The sequence below is a fragment of the Capricornis sumatraensis genome, chromosome 3, assembly GCF_032405125.1.
Source record: "Capricornis sumatraensis isolate serow.1 chromosome 3, serow.2, whole genome shotgun sequence".
Classification (NCBI taxonomy): Eukaryota; Metazoa; Chordata; class Mammalia; order Artiodactyla; family Bovidae; genus Capricornis; species Capricornis sumatraensis.
The window spans coordinates 142,293,190-142,316,197 of NC_091071.1; the positions used below are offsets into that span (position 1 = coordinate 142,293,190).

At 38.9% G+C, this 23,008-nt stretch overlaps 1 protein-coding gene across 3 annotated transcripts in view; it reads left to right on the plus strand.

The window, feature by feature from the left end:
- Positions 1 to 23,008, plus strand: part of UNC80 (unc-80 homolog, NALCN channel complex subunit) — a 208,117-nt gene that overhangs the window by 184,467 nt on the left and 642 nt on the right. For 2 of the 3 annotated variants that reach the window (XM_068967658.1, XM_068967657.1), the window contains 9 exons: positions 238 to 444; positions 4,069 to 4,253; positions 4,853 to 5,018; positions 6,723 to 6,902; positions 10,235 to 10,373; positions 12,860 to 12,916; positions 19,696 to 19,777; positions 20,749 to 20,860; positions 21,913 to 22,112. In XM_068967658.1, coding sequence (XP_068823759.1) covers positions 238 to 444; positions 4,069 to 4,253; positions 4,853 to 5,018; positions 6,723 to 6,902; positions 10,235 to 10,373; positions 12,860 to 12,916; positions 19,696 to 19,777; positions 20,749 to 20,860; positions 21,913 to 22,112 — 1,328 coding nt within the window. The remainder of the gene's footprint in view (positions 1 to 237; positions 445 to 4,068; positions 4,254 to 4,852; positions 5,019 to 6,722; positions 6,903 to 10,234; positions 10,374 to 12,859; positions 12,917 to 19,695; positions 19,778 to 20,748; positions 20,861 to 21,912; positions 22,113 to 23,008) is intronic. The other variant, XM_068967659.1, reaches the window with a different exon arrangement.

The following is a 23,008-nucleotide window of genomic DNA, read 5'->3' on the forward strand; positions in this document are numbered from 1 at the left end:
GGAGATTTGGCTAAGAACAGGGACCCTTTGATGCTGACTGCGGAGGAGACACCCAATACCAGGAGCTCTACTTCTGTCCATAGGAGAAGCTGTACTTGGTGGGAAAGACACTCGAATTTCTAGGATGTTCTAGTTTGGAATTGGAAAGAGAGTTGAATTTTTCAGTGTCTAATGTGGAAAGTTTGCCTTGTGACTTGCTTTTATTCCCACTTCCTCCTTCCAAACTCTGCCCTTCAGACAGCCCATGGCTGGAACAGCCCGAGGTGCAGCTGCTACTGCAGACGGTCATTAATGTGCTCCTTCCTCCACGGATCATCAGCACATCCAGGAGCAAGAATTTTATGTTGGAGAGCTCCCCTGCTCACTGCTCCACCCCAGGGGATGCAAGCAAAGACCTACGCAAGGAAGGGCTGGCAGAGTCCACCAGCCAAGCAGCATACTTAGGTGGGTACTTCTTTCTCTCTCAATAAATAGAGAAATAAAAATAGAAAATAGATATGGGTATAGATAGAGATATATACACAAACACATATATATGTGTATGCACACATTGGAAGGACTGATGCTGAAGCTGAAGCTCCAATACTTTGGCCACCTGACTCATTGGGAAACACCCTGAAACTGGGAAAAATTGAGGGCAGGAAGAGAAGGGGGAGACAGAGGATGGGATGGTTGGATGGCATCACTGACTCAACAGACATGAGTGTGAGCAAACTCTGGGAGATAGTGAAGGACAGGGAAGCCTTGTGTGCTGCAGTCCATGGGGTCGCAAAGAGTCAGACAGAACTGAGCAGCTGAACAACAAAATATGTATATATGTGTATATGTATATACATATTACTTACTTAGCTATGTTCCTCCTTGACTCAAAAAGTATTTTAAAAGACCTGTATTGAAAAAGTCTTTGAAGAAACCACTTCAACAAGTACAAAGCATCAGTCTCTACTTCTGCTTTCCTGTTACCTCTTCCCACTGCCATGACTTGAATGATATTCCCATTGATACCGGAAGCTCCTCTTTGACTAGAATTGACTAAGCCAGGGAGAAAAGGCTACCCCTGCCACAGCACTGAGACTAAGGAGCACTAGCCACAGAAAAGCTCAAGGGAGGAGGCTGAAAACATCTTGCCTGGCATTTTTCAGTTCACCAAAGCAGACAGAATGGTAACAACAGGTCGTTGGAGTCTGGAGTATGTCGGAGGTTGTGGGGCAGTGGGTAGAGGTGTTTGGGCTCCATCATAAAGGATGTATTTGAAAATGATATGATCGACAATGAAAATGAAAAAAAAAAAAAAGCCAAGGCTATATGTGCACAGGGCCTGCCCACGCATGGCACTTCGTTGCCAGAGGCAGGAGAACGTAGTTTTCAGATAAAATCCAAACTCTAGTACAGAGCCCTGCATGAGGTTTGGGATTGTGCAGAAGATGTTGGAGAAAGAAACCTTAACATGGAACACAGGGATAGGAAAAAACACTTCACAAGTAACTATCTTCAGTTCTGTCCACTTTCTGCCTTTTATCTTAATTGAACTCTGCTTGATTTACAATGTTATATTAGTTTCAGGTGTACAGCAAAGTAATTCAGTTCTGTATATATAGATATCTATTTTCTTTCATATTCTTTTCCCTTATAGGTTATTATGAAATATCTAGTTGAGTTCTCTGTGTTATATAGTACTTCCTTGTAGGTTATCTATTTTATATATAGTAGTGTGTATATGTTAATCCCAAACTCCTTATTTATGCTTCTCCCTCTTTCCCTTTGGTAACCATAGATTTGTTTTCTATGTCTGGGGGTCTATTTCTGTTTTGTATATAAGTTCATTTGTATCATTTTTTAGATTCACATAAAAGTGATACTATATGATATTTGTCTTTCTCTGTCTGACTTCATTTAAATGATCATCTCTAGGTCCATCCACGTTGCTGCAAATGGCATTATTTCATTCTTTTTTATGGCAAAGTAATATTCCATTGTATAAAGATATCACATCTCCTTTATCCATTCACTGGTTGATTGACATTTATGTTGCTTCCATGTCTTGGCTATTATAAATGGTGCTGCAATGAATACTGGGGTATTGTATCTTTCCTAATTGTGGCTTTCTCTGGATATTTGCCCAGGAGTGGGATTGTAGGATCATTCGGTAGCTCTATTATTGTTTTTTTTTTAAAAAAAGAGCCTCAATACTGTTCTCCATAGTGGCTGTACCAGTTTACATTCCCACCGACAATATAGGAGGGTTCCTTTTCTCCACACTCTCTCCAGCATTTATTATTTGTAAACTTTTTGATGATGGCCATTCTGACTGGTGTAAGGTAATACCCCATTGTAGTTTTGATCTGCATTTCTCTGATAGTTAGCAATGTTGAACATCTTTTCATGTGCCTTTTGGTCATTCGCATGTCTTCTTTGGAGAAATGTCTATTTAGATCTTCTACCCATTTTTTGATTGGGTTGTTTGTTTTTTCCATTTTCTGCCTTTTTAATGAAGGCAGATTCTTTGGTTACTTGGCCAGGCTACTGGACTTCTCTTTTAAATTTAGTTTTACCTTTATTTTGAGCACTTAGCAGGCACTGTTTTCTATACTTTACATTATCATCACTCTGGAATCCTCACAACAGCTCAAAGAAATAAATGTTCGCACTTTAGTAAGAGGCTAAGGCCCAGGAAGATCCCTTGGAGAAGGAAATGGCAACCCACTCCAGTATTCTTGCCTGGAGAATCCCATGGACAGAAGAGCCTGGCAGGCCACTGTCCATGGTGTTGCAAGAGTCGGATGTGACGATGATGAAGGCACAGAAAGGTTAAGTAACTTACCTAAAGTCACACTGTTTGGTGGCAGGACCAAATTTCAAATCGAATCCATCCATCACCAGAATCCCTGAGCCCTTTGCCATTCTGCTTGTTTTGGGCTGATGCCAGTGAAGGTAGAAAGCAGGAAGGCAGAAATCCAAAGAAGGCCAACAGGCACACAACAGTAGAAGTGTAACCAGGATCAGGGTAGGGTTAGAGGAATGCTACTTTTTGTTCATGTGCTTGCAACATCAAGGGAGAGGAATAGAGGTGAATAGATGGGGAAGGAAGAATCTTATCACAGCCCTAGTTTTCCTCCTACAAATGCCCAAAATAGAAGGTAATGGTGATAGAAGGGCTTTAAGGAGTTGGATTTCTATGTGTCTTCTGGATTCTGAGATGGGCCTTAATACATGATGGTCAATGCCCGAGTTACCTTGACTGCCCCACGGGAGACCCTCAGAGGAGAGCTGGGATGGCAGAGGAAGCCCCATAATCTTTGATGTCATTACAGTATTCTGGTTTATCTTGACACGCTGAGAAATCTGCTTCCTAAAACTATATTTTAAAATGTAGTTTGTAACAAAGCTGCCAGAATCTGGGAGAAAACAGATATTGTAAAAGAAATCCCATAGGGTTTAGTCATAGACAAGATTACTCGGAGAGGAGAGGGAGGAAGGATAGTTTTCTCTTCTGGAAGAATCTACTCAAACACATTTATTGTTTACTCCGGGGAGCAGTTTAGAGTGGGGTCAGGAAGGGGAAGGACTCTTTTTTGTAACTTTATGCATTTCTGCATGGATTGATTTTACTTCTAATGACAAGGATATATTATTTCTAAGCTGAAAGGGAAAAAAGGAAACTATTCTATCTTCAGATGTGAGTGATATGCTGGTATTACCATAAAACCACTATGACAAAACTTTTAGAAAGCAAAATATTAGCTATGTATCATGTTTATAACACATTTCCCTTTCAGTTCTATAAATTTCTTCAGTGTACATTTTCCAAAATAGTAGTTAAATGCACTTAATGAAGATATATGTGTTCTCTTAATCAGAATCAAAACATGTTTACTATACAAATATCTATCTTTATGTCAGAACACTCACTCAGGAGTACATTGAAGATTTTGGAAACATGGAGAAAGTTTAGAAATTTGAAAATTGTCTGATGCGTAAGAGGGCTAAGGATGCAGGCAGCTGGATGTGGGCAGGGTTCCTCTGAGGCACAAGTGTGCAGACTCAGCGTTCTCTTTTCCTGGTGTGAAGCACTGAAGGTGATCCTCGTCTGCTTTGAGAGGCAGCTCGGAAGCCAGTGGTACTGGCTGAGCCTCCAGGTGAAGGAGATGGCCCTGCGGAAGGTCGGAGGCCTGGCCCTGTGGGACTTCCTGGACTTCATCGTGCGGACCCGTATCCCCATCTTCGTGCTCCTGCGCCCTTTCATCCAGTGCAAGGTGCGCTATGTGCTTCTCCTCTGGGAGGTATCAAGCCCCATGGACATGCTGTTCTCCAGATTTAAGGCAAAACGACAGCAGCAGTCTTGGGGGAGATGCTATTGCTAGTCAGGAGGACTTGTTAAGATCATGCTTGATGAGAAATCAGCCCAGACAAGTATCCCTCTGGGGAATACCTTTACAGTAAGAGTTTAGTTAACATCTTAAAATGTTGCCCTGTCCCCTCTTACCCCCTCCCCAGGAAAAATAAAGATTGATCCAATAGAATGATCTGAAGAATGATCACTTGTCTTTGGTAGAACAATTGAGACCCAATTTTAAATAAATATGTAGAAAAAATGAGATAGCTCAAGCATGCTTTTCCTCTGAGACCCTCAGTGTTCATCTACTCTTTTTATTCTTTTCATGCCTGATTTCTGATATCTGGAGGCCATGATTCAAAGCAGTGGATTGATTAAGCACTTCCTAAGCACTGTTCTAAGAACCTCATATGCATTACTTTATTTAATCCTCACCACCAAATATGAAATCAATACAATTATTAGCCCATTTTACAGAGGGGAAAACTGAGGACCAGAAAATCTATGCCTTCCTTTCAGCTTCTGGCCCAACCAGCAGAGAACCATGAAGAGCTTTCTGCCCGACAACACATCGCTGACCAGCTAGAGCGGCGTTTCATTCCACGCCCTCTGTGTAAGAGCTCCCTCATTACTGAGTTCAACAGTGAACTGAAAATTCTAAAAGAGGCAGTTCACAGTGGATCGGGTGAGTACGCATGGGATGGTTTGGCTTTGGCTAGTAGAACAAGGAAAGCTCCTTTTTATAGGTCACTGCTCTTTCTGGAACCAAGTGTGAGTTAGCCATTTTGGTACAACTAGCATTGTTGACCCTGTCATCCTTGTCAACAATGCAAGTCAAGGGGGTATCATAAAAATTTAATTTTATTCCTTTTCTAATATATTTTTCAGTCTTTATTTTGGTAGTTCAGCTTTTTCTTGAAGACTTATCTGGGGGGAAAAAACTTACTTTAATTCATACATTATTTTCCTTTTTGAAAAGGAAAGGGGACTCACATTCATTGAGCATCTGTTATATGGTAGATTATTTCATAGATGTTATCTCATTGAATCCACACAAATACCAGCAAAATTGTAACTGAAAATCTGCTTATAAAAAGAAGAAACGAAGATTCAATAGAAGATAAATAACTGACACAAAAAGAGTGACACCTTTGAGAGGACTCAAAACTGGGTCTGCATGACTGCTAAAAGAGTCTTTAACTGTTCATGACTTGGAGGGAGAGAGGGTTGAATCAAAACTGATGGGCTTGGAGTTACTTTCTTTACCTTATTCAAAAGATTTTCTTTGGGAATGCATTGTTTACTTTTGTAATTATATTAACTTCAAGTTACTAAGGAAGGAAAATAAATCATTTTCTGCCATTAGAGGGCAGTCATCACCTATAAGTAGAATATTCTTATACATGTGGCTTTTTGTCTTTCTAAAACCTATTGTTGGTGATGTATTAAGGACCAAGTATTTGTAAGATACAGTCTTGGTGAAATCTGCACAAGGCCATTCAAATGTTCTGCTTTATAATGAAATAATATGACAAAAAATCAAGGGGGTGTTTTATTGTAATCTCCAGAAAAGGGGAATAAGAATACAGTATTAGTTATGTATTCTGATTTTGATTGTGCAGTTCCTTTCAGACAATATGTCTATTACTTCTGTATGCTTGTGTCAGGTATAAGGTACATTTCTCAGTGAAATTGATCAAATTGATATCTATAATTCAGCTCAAAATGAATCTGCATTCAGCCAGCCTTGGAAAATGAAACTGGAAAACGATGAGAGAGGCTGCAATATCAAAGCATTTTTTATTGTTAGAGATATTATGCTCCTGCAAGAAAACTATTCAATTATATCAGTGGCCGACTCTTTTTTTTTTTTTATAATGTTTTCATATCTGTTTGCTATGTATGTGAAAGTCACTCAGTCGTGTCTGACTCTTTGTGACCCTATGGACTTTAGCTTGCCAGGCTTCTCCGTCCATGGGATTTTCCAGGCAAGAATGCTGGAGTGGGTTGCCATTTTCTTCTCCGGGGATCTTCCCAACCCAGGGATCGAACCCCAGGTCTCCCACATTGCAAGCAGACTCTTTACCATCTGTGCCACCAGGGAAGCCCTTTGTCCTAAAGGTCATCTATCTGGGACACACTATTTAAATGACCTTTCTTTTAAAAAATACAAGCTGTGAGGGAAGAGTTTGAAGCTAGCATTTGTTTTCTTCCAAGCACCTGGGAGTTCCCTGGTGGTCCAATGGTTAAGACTCCTGGCTTCCAATGGGCACAGGTTCAATCCCTGGTCAGGGAACTAAAATCCCACATGCTACATACTACGCACCCCCTCCACCCACCCAGAAGATATCCTCACTATGGATTTTCTTTGGTCTCTCAACCTTGCTAGCTTACCAAGGAAAGACGTCCATCAGCACTGTGGGCACCTCCACCTCTGCTTACCGCCTGAGCCTGGCCACCATGTCCCGCTCCAACACGGGTACTGGCACTGTCTGGGAGCAGGACAGCGAGCCATCCCAGCAGGCTTCCCAGGACACCTTGAGTCGAACTGATGAGGAGGATGAGGAAAGTAGGTCACCTGCAGCATCTGGGGTGGGGATGTGGTGGGACTCCTGTGTGACACAGCTTGGCCATGCAAATGAGGACTTGGGTGGATTTCTGCCCTTCTGATTGTTTGCAGTTCTGATCCCCTGGTCATTTTTACAAAAAGGAGTTAAAACGGTATTGCGACTGATCCCACGATTTCGTATGCCTGCTTTTCTATAAATTCCTTGATATCCTTGGTCATTTGGTAGGATTTTAGGCAAAAAGTAAATCTTTAATGATCCCTAAATTTTCTTTGAGTTTATGCATTCAATCTTTCCACTAACCCATTTAAATTGTGGTTAAGGAACTAAGGGGAGCATTTATTCTCCTTTTCCTTGGCCAATCTTGTTTAGAAGATCAGTCAGCACTTGGGTGACACAGGACGCCTCTGGGGGTCCAGGGGTTAAGACTTTGCACTTCTAGTGGAGGGGCACGGGTTCCATCCCTAGTCAGGGAACTAAGAGCCCACCTGCCATGTGGCAGAGCCAGAATGCTTCTTTAAAAAACAGCACTCATGTGACCTGACTGCAAAGGAAAGTGGGCAAGACATATGCTCACAACTCAGAAAAAAATCGTTGGCAATATTGCCTAGAATGTAAACCCAGCGGACTGTCTTGAGGGCATACAACCCAATTTAAGTGTCCCCAGTCACTGAGGCAGCCCAATTGTGTTTTAAAGATACTCTGATATAACCTGTAAAGTGTGCAGTCTATGCCTTAAGAAAATAAAATCTAGACTTTTACTCAGAGCCCCTCTGTACCAAACAACAACAAAAAGCCCCACTCTGAAGTAAATTAGAGTCAAGGTTAGAATTTTAATTAACTAAGATGAATGAAAGTTCTTTAATACCCTACTACATTTGGAAGTGTAGGAGAGGGAAAGAAGTAACTACTTTGTCAAAGCACGTGTCAGTAATATTTCCAGATTTAGCTTCAGTGTTAAATAGGTAACAAAGTGATAATCATAGTGTCCTATACCTAACTTCCAGACATATTTGTTTCTAAATCATTTCTCATGGAAATAATTCTAAAATTGTAATTAGGGAAATCTTGAAAGATCTTGACCAAAACAACAAAATGAGAGAGACAAGGATTAGCAGTTCACATATTCATTATAAGTCTTAGCAATAGTCCAGAACTTAAAGTAATATCTATTTTTCTTTAATGGTTGAAATAGTCTCTCCCAGAAATTTTTTTAAATGATAGCAAATGATAACAAACTCTCCTTAATAGAGCTAAATGTATTTTGCAGGTGACCTTATGAATTAGAGGATGACCAAGCCAGTAGGAAGGAAGTAGGGAAGAAAAGTTTAGTACAGAAGACATAAACAGAGATAGCACTGATCAAAGGCCAACATTAATACACTAATACACTGACATGTATGCAAGTTTTTGTTAATCTTTCTGCTCTTAAAATCATAACTGTCCCAGTGACAATATGATGTGGGTATATATTAATTTATGAAATACAGTATGAAAGCTAGAGTGTTAACACCTTTGAATTAAACAAATTTTCCATTCGGCAATCAAACCTGTATTAAGACCTAGCAGGAACAAGATGAGGAACAAGAAGTATGAGAAGGATATATTCTCTGCTCTCTAAAATCTTAGAGTTTTCTAGAGGAGATAACAGACATTTTTTGAGAAAGAATGCCTAACAAAAGAGTGAATGACACAATGTTGTAAATCAACTATACTTCAATAAAATAAATAAAATTTTAAAAAAAGAATGGAAGGCAATGTATATAATCACCAAAAAACTATTGAAGGAGTAAATGTTAAGTGATATATGAGTTTGAATAAAAGGGGGAAAAAATTACTGGAATCCCAGAAAGGTCTTAGTAGAAATAGCTCAATCTATCCTACCACATTTTTTCATGTTTTTTAAGGCATATTTGAATATACTCTACTCTCTGAACACACCTAAAAAGGAAATACCATTCTATAACAAGAATCAACTTCAAGTCAGTTGTTATGTAGCAAATTAAATATTTTCAGGACTCATATACTCATCTCTGGGTTTGAAATAAACTTCTCTAGAAATGTGACCACTTAGGATATTTTAAATAAGTGATGTCAGATTGCTGTTGCTAAGTTGCTGCTAAGTCGCTTCAGTCATGTCCGACTCTGTGCGACCTCATAGACAAGCAGCCCACCAGGCTCCCCCATCCCTGGGATTCTCCAGGCAAGAACACTGGAGTGGGTTGCCATTTCCTTCTCCAATGCATGAAAGTGAAAAGTGAAAAGGAAGTCACTCAGTAGTGTCCGACTCCCAGCGACCCCATGGACTGCAGCCTACCAGACTCCTCTGCCCTTGGGATTTTCCAGGCAAGAATACTGGAGTGGGTTGCCATTGCCTTCAGTAATGTCAGATTACGTGGTAGTAAAAGTTCACCAAAATTCTAGGTTAGTCAAGATATGTTTCTTGTTCAATGACAAACAATATTAGCTCACTTAGAATGAGGTTGTCTCATCATAAATACTATATTAAAGTTAATTTTCATATGGATTTGAATACATGAATTTCAGTTTCTATGGTGAAAATAAATGTCTGCTTCTAATTTTAAAATTAGATTAAAACAAGCATTTATTTCTGAACTTTATTGATTTTAAAATATTTTTCAGAAAAAAAATACCTGAAATAGTCTTTCCCTCAGCAGTCGAAAAATCATGAAATGTCTTGAGTGTGGTGTTTGAAAGTCAAACGTGCTTGATTTGTTCAACAACACAGTCCCTTACTGAACTATTTCTGGAATGTTTAAAATGTTTAGTCCAGCTTTTCTGAAATCTTTAATTTGCCAATGCCCCTTGATTTTTACAAATAATCTGCTTGTAGAAATGGACAAGAAGTTTATGTTTATTTCATGAAAGCTGTTTGAAGGTGGGAGATGTGTAGATGTGAAGAACTATCCTTCACCCTTTGTGCAGATTAAAACTCAGCTCCAGAAGGTTTTTTTTTTTCAAGATAAGGATACATTCATGATGTTTTATTGATGCTATTTCCCTCAACCAAATGAAGTAACTAGTCACTTTAACTCGAAGTTCTCTTAATGTTCATATCCTCTCAAATGACAATGTTCAGTGACACTAAAGGCTCAGCTATTAAAGTCTCTGGTTATATAAAAGCAGTGAAAATGTTTCTTAAGCTCCCAAAGGTCTTAGTTTTGAATCTGTACAAAGGGACAAATGATAATTTAACTTTAGATATTGTCCTAAGGTTGTGTTCAGGTCAAGGATGGAACCCAAGGAGAAAGCTGGTCTGGGTTTTCCGGTCAGCATGATAACTCCCTAACGCTCTCTTCTCGGGCCCTTTCAGATGACTCTGTCAGCATGCCCAGTGTGGTAAGTGAACAAGAAGCTTACCTCCTGAGCACCATTGGAAGGAGGCGGTTCTCCAGCCATGTCTCCAGCATGTCTGCACCTCAGGCTGAGGTGGGCATGTTACCCAGCCAAAGGTAAACAGCCCCGGACATGCCGTACTCCACATCTGGGGCAAAGGATAGATGCTGAGAACTCACTCCTGTCACTCTAAAAAGGGCCTAAAGAGAAGCAAACAATCCATTTTTTTTAAAGTAGACCATTCAAACAAGTTTTCAACAAGGTTTGCACAAACAATTTGTAGCATTTTTCTAAGTCAGGCAAGTTGAGGGGATTTCAATTTCTGATCCAAGCATTGTTTCTCCTTAACTTTGTTCTATAAATAGATATATGCTCTTCTTTCATAGTCTTCTTTCAGATGACATTCTTGTATTTCATATATATTATCAGCTAAGCTAATAATGGGTACCTGCTAAGTGTATAGGACTGGCTTGATATATTTGGTAGTTTAGACTTCTGATATGTCATCAGTATTTAGTTGGAGATAGTGATGCTTAACAAAGTGAAAAAAGACCTATGCCAGTATGTGTGACCTTGGGCAGGTCATTTAACAAGAGTCCACAGTTTTCTCCTCTGTGAAATGAGAGGTTAGCTAAAATCTGTCTTTAAGGTAACTTCTCTACCTATAGAATTTTATGATTCCATAATTAGACTCTTTAAAACATTTTCTTTGGTGCTCTCTAACCTCTAAGAATATAGATTTGAAACTTTATACATATAGTTTACCATTTATATGGTAATACAGAAAATGATCTGACATAAGAAATAAAACATTATCTATTTCAAAGTCAGGACTTTTACTTCAGGAACTGAATTCTTTCAAAGCATCAGTCTTATGTTTTCATCTAGTTATTGTTTATTCTTATTACCTATGGAGTTATTGTGGTATAACTTATACATGGAGAATAAGAACAATCAGGAGACATTCTTGTGCTCACATAAATTTAGTTTACATGGAGAAATAATTACTCTGTACCTAAATCCTTTAGCCTATCATTCCTGAACTGTACAGATGAAATAAAATTTGTGAAATAAAGCCAAGTTTTGCAGAATATTTTAAAAATGGGGGAAATGATAAAATATTAATAATTAAATTATATACTTGTAAAGAAAGCATTATTTATATACTATGGAGTTATAAAAATTGTAATATAAAAGTATTATCATTGAAAGATACTTCTTTACCTACTGATAATTTATCTTTGATAGGGAAGTCTTATAAATAAAATATACAAAAAGAGAGCCAAATTACAAAATATCCAAAGAAAAGATGTAAAGTCATACAAGCAGTTAATACTGGTACATAGTGATTTATTTTTAATTCCTAGAAATATGCAAACTTTATTGAGAAAAAAACAAAACTTTAGTCTATGTAAAATTTTTTATTTAAATTTTAAGTAGAGATTCTTTTTGGTTATTTACATAACATAACCAGGCCATGAAATCCCTTTGTACATATCCATTAAGGAGTTATCTCATTTCTGGGGAGAAAATTTCTTCTGTTATGGATAGACCAGAAACCCAGAAAAATAATATAGCTAAACCCTTTGGGCTTGAGTCCTGCTTGGAAGGGCTAGCAGAGGTAATGATGTCTGTCTCTGTTAGGGAAAACCTCTTTCTGGGGATGGATGCTATTTTTACAGTATAGGTGAACAACAGTTCTCTAGAGGCAGGCACTCCACTTTGCTAAAGAGTTTAATTCCATCCATTTTAACAACTATTTATTGAGTGCCACATGGACACTTAGCTCAGAGCTAGGCACTGAAGGAAAGAGAGAGAAAGTATGTATGACGTAGTTTCTGTTCACAAATCCCCAAATCACCCAAATAAATCAGCAGCACCCAAATAAATCAATAAACTATTTAATTATTCTTTCACCAACCTGACAGGTTTCTTCTTTGGGCATTTACAATTCAGTCACTAGAGGATGGAGTGAGGAGGTTAATGCAAGTTCCATGTGAATACACCAGGGTTGTCTTCCTTCTATTCGTTCACTTCCTTTTTCACTGCAAACTTAGCAGGTGCAATCAGGTTCTTTCTTTGCTTTTCTTAATGGCATCAGCTCCAAGAGTTGGGTTGTGACAGTTCATGGTAAGTGGTTTCTGTGTGATCAGGTCACAAATCACAAGAAAGAAGCAGGATCCTGGTCAATGAAACATTATATGAACAAGACAGGTGAAAAGTCATAGCCACCCAGCCAACTGGTTATCAAAGGAATGATAGTTTCATCTTCTACAGACTCATTCCGCAGTGTGTTCCAGAGCTCCTGTGTCCATTCGGAGCTTATCACAAGTCCCAACTCCTGACCAGTAAATAGATCACTCCTCTGAGAGTCATATCCACCCAAAGGCCTCCCTTCCCCATTGCCTTGAGTCCTATGTCTTGACCAACCCAGCACAAGGTGAAATGGTTGACTGTCTCCTTTTCCTTCCTTGTTCTGTTAAATTTATTCATTTATTTTTGGTTCTTAGAAGCAGAAAAGTGCATGCCTTTTTTTTTCTTTTTCTTTTATTCCTTTGCATTTTCTTTCCCTAAATGCTTCATCTCCCTACCCCTCCTGCAGTGAACCTAATGTCCTCGATGACTCCCAGGGCCTGGCCGCCGAGGGCAGCCTCTCTAGGTACAGTGTCAATGCTACCTGTGTATTGGTGTCTGTGCTGGGAAACAAGCTGTTCCCTGTCTCCTCCGTCTCTCTGTCTCTCTGTCTCCTCTCGCCCCGTCTTGATATCGATTTCCATTCCTTGCCCTTTGTTGCTCATAAACACACGAGCCTGGAAGTCAAAGGTGTAGCCTCTTTCATTTTTCAGCCTCAGAGCTCCATCACAAATGGCCTAAAAAGTTTACTTTAAAAAAAAAAAAAATCCCTGGAGTTCTTCTAGGGGTTTATCCCATGGACCATCTCAAGAGTTTGATATATAAAATGTTAAATTTATCCCAGCTAAACATTCCCTCCCACGCTGATAGTCTTTAAGAATTTTTTTTTTTTTTTTTGTCGAAAGCCTTTTAATACAACTCCCCATCATTAGGAAGCCCCAATCTAGACAAGTCTTCCAGCCAATACCATGGGTGATAAGAAAACAGTGATGCTATAATAAGAATACCAATGTCAATATGATTTATATAATTCCCTCTCTTTGGTGCATGCAATGTGACAGGCTGTTATGATAGCTTATTCAAACCATGTTTATATAAAGAATGTCTGTCCCAGTGCTAAGATGACTCCCAAATTTGCCATGAAATATCAGATACAAACGTTTCTTGGTAAGAGACTTCTCATGATGCAAACAATATAATGGTTTGGCTATTGGTTTAAAGCTTCAGAAAGGGGGCCTGCACCTTTAACACTCAGATAAACCACGTCAAACATTCCTAATCTTGTGCTGTTGATACACACCTCTCAACTAATCCTCATTAGGGGTAATGCTTCTTGTTCATGCTAAGAGTACCTTTGTTTCATCTCAAGAGAAAATATTCTCTTTCAGGTTCGCATTATATAGTGAGTGCTCCCTTGTTTACTGCTGTATCACAAAGATGAGGAAATGTTGAGAGGCCGTTCCTGTGAAAGGCTGTCCTTTTTTTATTTTTTTGCATCTTGTTCAGATTTCACATTTTCTTTCGCAACTGAAAATGGGAAATTTACCGCATCATCAGGTGTATCTTTTTGTTGTTGTTGTTTTTTTACTGGCCTCATAATTCATGACATTCATTTGTGTTTGCAAGCCCCTGCCTGGATAGATCAGTCTCTTATTGGTGGTAAATGTGGAAGTGCTGCAGAGTGCAGGCTTAATTCCGTTATTGAGAACTTCAAGGACAGGGAAGAACAGAGTAGTCCTTCAGGTGGTTTCCCTCATTGTTCACAGTATTGGAAGAGCTCTGAACCCAGCCTAGCACCATGACCACTGGTTTCAAAGCATTTATTTGTTTAATGCTTAATATTACATACAAGACAGGAGAATCTAGCTAGGAAGATGATTTCAATGTCCTACTGACAGTAGAAAGTATTAAATCAGACTTTGTCCCAGATCTTTTCTAACTAGGCCAAATTCTATTCTTACTGAATAAAATACTAGTCTGGGGTTGGTGAGAGAAGACAAGAGTTTGAGTTAATTTTTATAAATTCTCCCAAGGACTTGGCCCTCTTTGTCAGGCTTAGGGTTCCAACGGACTAATCTGGAGTTGTCTAAACCAATCCAATCTGCCTTTGGTCCAGTGTCGATTGGAATAAACCCCAAGTTCTTGCTATTTGAGGGTGGTTCAGAGCCAACGCTATAGGTTTTATCCAGAGATGAGATGAATTAGTCAATCATGTGAGTTCTTTGATGACTGTTTTGGATCAACTTTTGTTGATCTGTTGTTCCTGTAATTGGTGTGTTTGAGTTCTGGATGCCAGTCACCCTGATTGATTAGTGATCAATAAGAAACCAGAAAATGAAGCACTCACTTTGGATTCTAAGAAGTTCCACGAGTGCAGAGGCATCCTGACAGCCGTAGCAAGCCCACCTTTGCCATACACTGCGAGTCATCTCTCTCAAACGCCACCATGTCACCAAGTTCTCTTTGGAGGAGAGGAACTTTTGGCATTACTAAGAGGTGGATTTATAAAATAGGATATATACTTTTAATATTTGCTTTCCAGGCTTTCTTATTTTTGGCATGAAACTTCTTTATAGTGCAGATTCTTAAGGTTCTAAAGAAGCAGTAAGATATTAACTATGTAAATTACATTTAGCACACACCTGAGCCCTCAACTAAGGAAAACCTGACTCTAAAGCTTAAAGAATATCAGGAAACATGCCTAACAGAAAGTAATAGACCCTGCTGCTCACCCCAACCCCACATTTTGATAAACTTTCTGGGGATTTGCTTTTGAAAGAACACTTGTTTTAGGCAAGTTGGTCCGAAGCCTAAATGAGGAAGTCTCCAGGATAATAGTATAACCTGATAAATAGGTGGAAACCAATAAAAATTTTGCAGACCTTTAGAAAATTTTTTCCAGGATTTTTTTAATGTGTGCTAACTGGTTTCTTATAAAGATTCATAGGAAGAAGTATAAGTCTGTAAGAATCACTATGCTATGCTGCTGCTGCTAAATCGCTTCAGTCGTGTCTGACTCTGTGCGACCCCATAGACGGCAGCCCACCAGGCAAGAACACTGGAGTGGCTTGCCATTTCCTTCTCCAGTGCATGAAAGTGAAAAGTGAAAGTGAAGTCGCTCAGTTGTATCCGACTCTTAGCGACCCCATGGACTGCAGCCTACCAGGCTCCTCCATCCATGGGATTTGCCAGGCAAGAGTACTGGAATGGGTTGCCATTTTGGAACTAATAAATTGAAATAGTATGTATATCATGGAAGAATTCTCTTCTTTAAGACTTTTGTTCTTAGAAATACAGAAACTTCATTGAAGATTTTCCCTCCCTGTGCCCACCCCCAAATACACACACCATGGGCCATATTTCTCTCTCCAGAAGAACATAAACATGCAAAATGTTATTCAAGCACTTAAGCCTGGAAGTTTATACTTGAGAATTAAATTTTGTTTGGACATGTTAGAACATTTTGAAAGGCAGGAATTGACAATCAACTCTAGCTTAAAAAAAAAAAGAGAGAAGAGATTACAATGCTATTTGATTCCATAAGGGTAATTTTAATCACAGTGGAAAGTAAGAATGTGACTCAAGTTTGAACAAGATAGATAGTCTGCATGAAACAAAATAAAAATAATCTATCTATCTCATGATCATCCACATTTCCAAACTATGAAAATTTGGCAAGTACACCCAAATAGAAAAGATTAAAATAACCTTGTTATGGAGTTGAGAATTAATAACTTAAAAAATATCTGTTTATCTGTTGTGATACACAGAGAAGTGTACTTTCCCGGTGTTAAATCAGTTCTTACAGGAGAGCTAAGATCCAGATCCTTCCCTTTTTTGTCTGAATTCCAGTCTCTAATCTCTAAATGCTGTGGCATTTAAAATACATTTTCTTAGATGTTATGGAGGCTAAGTAAACTTTAAATGCTAATCTTTTACTGGGAAAGGGAAGAGTAGGATTTTGTCTACTGTTTATGTCCCTGTTTCCTGTAAATTCTTTATGGCTCCTTCAGTACTGGCTTCGTGCATTCCTCAGCACAAGGCACTCACCCGGTGAAAATGGCTATGCTGCGTGCCTTCTCTTCCCCCTCCAGATTTCTCTAACCATACTAAAATTAAAACTAAAAGTATAGATAAAAGCAATGAAAATACAAATTCATTACCTATATACTAGTTTCACCTAGTACTTCTACTTAAAACTTTTATTTTGAAATCTATTTCTATGTTGAAATACACTTTTTATGTACTTTGAGATGAGTGACAGAAATTTTTATTGCGCTACTGAATAGCCTTTTGTTCCCTATCCTTTAAGAAATACCATTAGATAAGTATTTCATTAGGATATGCATACATATTAATTGTATATGGTGCTTCCCCGGTGGCTTGGGTGTAAAGAATCCACCCACAATGCAAAAGAGTTGGACATGACTTAGCAACTAAACAACATATCTATACACTCCAAGTCTTCATGCTGAAATGAGAGAAAAGAAATCATTTGTGCCAGGATTGTCTTCTAACATTGTCTAAAGTTTTCTAGCTTATAAATTACTTTCTCGCATTTTGAGTAAGGTCTTTGGTGTTTGTAGACAGCTGACTCATGCCAGTTCTGCCAAGACCCATATTTACTTCTCTCAAATCCAGATTGTTTGCCAGAGTAATATTGCTTAGTGACTCAGAAACACCAAGGATGATTTAACTACAATTTGGAAAGTTTTGTTTGCTTTTATACTTATGGTTTTACCTTTTTATTTGGCAAAACAGTGGAAATCAGCCATTTCTCATTCCGAAGATTAAAATTTTTAGGATATCGGTTTTCTCTAGAGAGGTGCTTAGGGCAGACACCATAGTCTTCTGGTTGGTGTTATATTGCACACCTGATAGTCACATATCACAAATCCTGCACATGACAGAAATATTACATGACATGGGGAGAACTAAATTGAAACCACATTTTATATGCAACTCCAATTTGATATAGACCCCAAATTACTTCTGTGTGCATTACTTCTATTATTAATTTCTCTGTTTGTTTATCACTAATGTATCCTCTGTACACAGTTAAGCCAGACTTTGATGTTCCAAATATAAACATGCTAGCATCATATTTTTAAGGAGAATATATTAGCTGAGCTGTATTTCCAAGGGAATGTTCTATAATTTAATCATTGATATGTGCATTTATTGAAACACTAACTGTATCATTTATATAAAGCAACCAAATACTAAATCTATAAACCTGATCCATTTCTTAGATTAAACCTCTCTATCCATAGAGAAAATTTTGATGCTTTTGATTCTTCCTTGGAATAATCATCGTGAAATTACCATTATCTTTTGGCATTTAACACTCCCTGAGTGACATGTATTTCTTTTCTTGCACCATTTTTTTCTCACAACCTCAGATTACTGAATAAAAGTGTAACAAGCGGACTGCCTCTATCTCATTTTCTCTAGCCAATTATTTTTAAGACTTTTTATTACCTACTTCCTTCTGGTGTTCTAGAAGCAATAAACTCATTACAGATCGAAAACAATGAAGCATACTATGTTACATCACTTTTCATGTTCAAACCATTTTACATTGACTAACTTCTTTTCTCTACCTTAATGGGAGGTAAATGGTAAGTATTAACCTCCCTTTATGGCCAAGGGAACTGAGGTAATATTTAGATGTCAATGAAGAATCCATTCCAGTGAAAGCTTTGCTTGGTATTTGGGAAAAACTTGTTTCTACTTTCGTGCATATGGTAATTGAATACTCACTCTTTCTAGTTTAAGACACATATTAAAATGTATAATTAATAAGGAGATGTCATTTCAAACATGCCAGCAACTTAGTCTGTATTGCTTATCAGAATTTATTGCATTGTTCCTTTGAGGTAATTTTCCATCTACATAGAAAGGTCATTTATGGTACAAGGTTATATATGTATAAAAACAATGTACATTGATCTTTTTGAACTTGATATTCAGGAGAATAAGAAAGTGTAAAAAAACACCTGTTTTTAAAACTCTTTATGGAATTTCATGTATCCCAAATGGCCTAATTATTTCAGAAAAGCTATGATAAACTCCATTTGGGAATCACTGATTTTTTCTTCCAGTGGAAATATGAGTAAGACTTTTAAAAAATGACACGTGACTGTGTCAACCATGTAATGATTAACTATAGGGGAAACTTCTGATTGTCCATCTTGCCACCGACTTCTCTCCCTACAACTGCAGGGAGATTTTGTTTAGGGAGCTCATTTTTTTTTTAATGGCAATGAATGCATACAGTCGTTTCCTTTTCATGGACAGTTGCTGATGCTGCGTTCCTCTGTGGAATATTTTACTGTAAAAACTATTTGTAGATGACTCTCCTTTCGCAAAGGCAAAGCCAAAATTAATTAATCACATTGGCATCATCCACAGGATTACAATGTTCTCTGGGGCACAGTATATTTCTTTTTTTCACCTCCACTCCCATTATAAATCCCTATTATACATGCATGCAGAATGAAAAAGGATCATGGGTCCATGACAGTGTTTTCAGCTTTACCCAATACTAAAATAGGGACCACTGCTGGTAGCCATTTTTGCATATAAAAGACACACATACACAGTAAATTTGGGAGGAGCAGGTTGTTACTTTTACAAATTGTGTGCTATATTTGGGTGCAGCTATTTGATATTAATTAAGCTACTAAGTTGTAATGATAGCTTAATTACTTTGCCAGCCTTATAAATCTAAAATCATTTTAAAAGACATTTTCATTGTCTACCTATGTGACTATTTACTCAGTCACAGAGACTTCAGGCTGCAAACATGTGTTGAATGTGACCCTTCACCCAAATGGATTCTGTGTCTGATGTGTTTGATATTTGTCCATCTTATTTTCATGTAAATTGAAATATTTTAAAAGGTGTTCCCATCCATGTGATAGAGTTGTTCGTGTTTGTTCGTCACCACCTTTCTCCTTACCCTTGAAAAAAAAAAAATTGAGATTAGCATATGATGTGTTAAACCTTTTGGTGGCTTCCAAACCAGGGGTGTGATCGAATCGATGTTTTGCTGAATGACAGACTGGCATCAGTGATTGAAAACAGAATCTCAATTTTGGCAACTTGGGGCTACAAGGCCTCGTGTCCTCCTTCCTAAACCTGCGAAAATTCCCATCCCAGGGGTTCTTTCCTAACCCTCCTTCAAAGATAATGGTATCTTTGAAGTGACTGTTTCCTGTAAGTGATTTTGACTAACACCCACCAGAAGATTGTCTCATTTGCCTGCTCCGGGCACGCTAACACTGGTGATGCTCTTGACAGGGTGGCAAGTGTGCAGAGTGAACCTGGCCAACAGAACCTTCTCATTCAGCAGCCACTGGGGAGGAAGAGGGGCCTGAGGCAGGTAAGCAACCCTGAAAGGGCAGGGGAGACAGTCTATGAAAGGGCAGTTCTATTCAATTATGAATGTATATCAAGACTCTATTTTATGTGTATTAAGACTCTATTTTACCCAAAATATTTATTCCCCACCTGAAATAAGCAGTACAGAGCAACTTTAAAACATGGTAAGTGCTTGGGCAAAGTGGAGAGTTTGGGGCTTCTGTTTTTAGCTCCGAATCTTATTAGCAAACCTGGTTACTTGGTGAAATAAGTGGGCTTATATTTTTATTTGCTCCCTATCCAGAAACCATTGCCAGTCAAACTACTGACCATGGAAGATTTGTTATAAAGCTCACTGAAGGCCTCTTTCTGTAGAGAGGCAGAGACAGTCATCCTTTCTTCCTCATTTCAAGATTAATGATTCTATTTAAAACTGAAATTCAAGGAGAGATTATCCTTAAAAATTTCCTTTGGTAGGGCGGGTTTCCTTTATGTTACCATCTAAATAAAACTCTAAATGAGGCTTTGTGCTGTGGCTTTGATGGGAACATCCCAGCACTGATTTGGAGGCTGGACATTTTCCCAGAATCTGGGGTGTTTTTCATCAGTCTTTCCTTCAATGATAGAATATATTCAGCTACAGGTTTTAGATGAGCAAAGGCTGACTGGTAAGCAATCATTGCTAGTTTTGTATCCTGAAATTCTTACTATGACTATTTTAATTTATATTAATATTCTTAAGCTATCTAAAGGGGTAACAATCGTTAAGACAGAATATAGGATTGGTTAAAGGGGATGCCAGAATTATACAAGTACTTGTGTTTAAATATGCAGGAAGAAGTTTATTTTATTGGCTAAGAATGTAAGGAACAATCATAAGACTCCACAGGGACCCTCAAAGAAGAGAACAAACCATAGAATCCTCTGAATTCAGTCTTTCCTCCCAGCAGTTAGATCCTTCCTGCTAGTTTTCTTTCTGCCTATTCCCTTTAGCTAAGGCGTCCTCTACTGTCACGTCAGAAGACTCAGACTGAACCCAGAAACCGCCACGGGGCTCGGCTGTCAACCACCCGCAGGAGCATTCAACCTAAGACAAAGCCATCCGGTGAGGCCTCCTGTGTCCCTCTAGGTAGACAGTGACACAAGTCCCACTGCCCTGCCACACAGTGGGGAAGGCCTTCAGAGACTGAGAGTCATGCAGATAAACACACCTTTGGAAGCCACTAGGGAAAGGGAAGAAGTTTCCCAGGAACCTAGAGTGCCTTTTTTTCTCTCACCTTCCTCAATCCCATCTCTTTCCTCATGCACCTAGGTAAATGAATAATTCCCTTGTCTTTGGGAATTGTCTTTACAAAAGTCTTTATACTCTTTGGTATGAAAAAAACTAAGAAATATTTAATAATTAAAATTACTATTGAGGGCTTCCCTGTGGTTCCATGGTTAAGAATCTGCCTGCCAGATGCAGGGGACACAGGTTTAATCCCTGGTCCGGGAAGTCCAAGTTGAACCTCAAATGCTATGAAATTTGATGATAGAAGGTTGTGTTTTATTTACCCAAGCCAGGAACTGGGTTTGTTATACGTCTTACCAAAGACAAGGGCATGATGAGTAATAGGAACTTTTAATTCCTGTTGGCAGTTGTTACGAGCGATGACCAAGTTCAGTTAATGCTGTGTACTGATCTTGTTTTTATGGAAAAACAATTTATGCAGAAAGGTTGTTTTATGTAAAAAATGATTTTTTCTACCCATGTGCTACTGTTTGTAAGAAGTGAAGTGAAGTGTTAGTTGCTTAGTCATGCCTAACTCTTTGGGACCCCATGGACTGCAACCCACCAGGCTCCTCCATCCATGAGATTTTCCAGGCAAGAATACGGGAGTGGGTAGCCATTTCTTTCTCCAGGGGATCTTCCCAACCCAGGGATTGAACCTGGGTCTCCTCCACTGCAGGCAGATTCTTTATCAGCTGAGCTATGAGGAAAGCCCCTAAGAAGGTAAAATCAAAACATGTACCTAATGGCCTAATGTGCTCTCATTTATTGGTAAACCAGCTATGTCTTTACTAAGAAAGGCAGGAGACACTGGTTAAAGCTAATATTAAGCACGGCCAACCTACCATCCTGCTATTCCGATTTACTGTTCTACTTCCAACCTACAGCGGACCAAAAACGATCTGTGACCTTCATCGAGGCTCAGCCAGAGCCAGCAGGTGCCCCAACAGACACACTTCCTGCCACAGGCCAGCCACAGGGCTGCAGCCCAGCCCCATCCAGGAAACCAGAAGGAATGGACAAACCAGTGCTCACGTCTTCCCCCGCCATTGTTGTTGCTGATCTTCACAGCCTGTCTCCCAAGCAGGTGAGGGCCCTGGAGAAACAAGCAAGTCTTGCTCTTTGTATACATCTGTCTAGGAATGGGGATATGTAAATGTCATCCATATCATTTGAGTCTGAGTCAGTAATGTTTTGTCAGACACTGGTCCTATCATTATGAAAAAGAAAATCAATTGTAAAGTATATGGCCAAGAATATATCTACTTGAGAAGGAATAAGAGAAGTCTATATACTCTTTGTTATGAAAAAACTAAGAAATATTTCATAATTAAATGACCACTGAGGGTTTCCCTGGAGGTTGATTGGTTAAGAATCTGCCTGCCAATGCAGGGGACAAAGTTCAATCCTTGGTCCGGGAAGATACCACGTGCCACGGAGCATCTAAGCCTGTGTGCCACAACTACTGAGCCCACGCTCTAGAGCCCGTGCCACACAGAGGAGAAGCCACCGCAGTGAGAAGCCAGCGTACCTCAATGAAAGAGTAGGCCCCACTTGCCACAATTAACGAAAATCCATGTGCAGCAACACCTAGCGCAGTCAAAAATAAAGAAGTAAATATATAAATAAAATTTTAAAAAATAAAATTACCATTGAAAACCAGTATACTATACATGGCTGACAGTTCAGTTAAAAAGAATAAAGTTACCAATTTAGATGAAACCTTTAAATACATGCTTAGTCACTCAGTCATGTCCGACTCTTTGCGACCCCTCTGGACTGGCTGCCAGGTTCCTCTGTCTATGGGATTTCTCAGGCAAGAATTCTGGAATGGGTATCCATTGCCTTCTCCAGGGGATCTTCCCAACCCAGGGATCAAACTCATGTCTCTTGCATCTCCTACAATGAAGGTGGATTCTTTACCATCTGAGTCACCAGGGAAGCCCTTTAAATATAGAATCTTCTGAGAGGAACTTTTGTTTT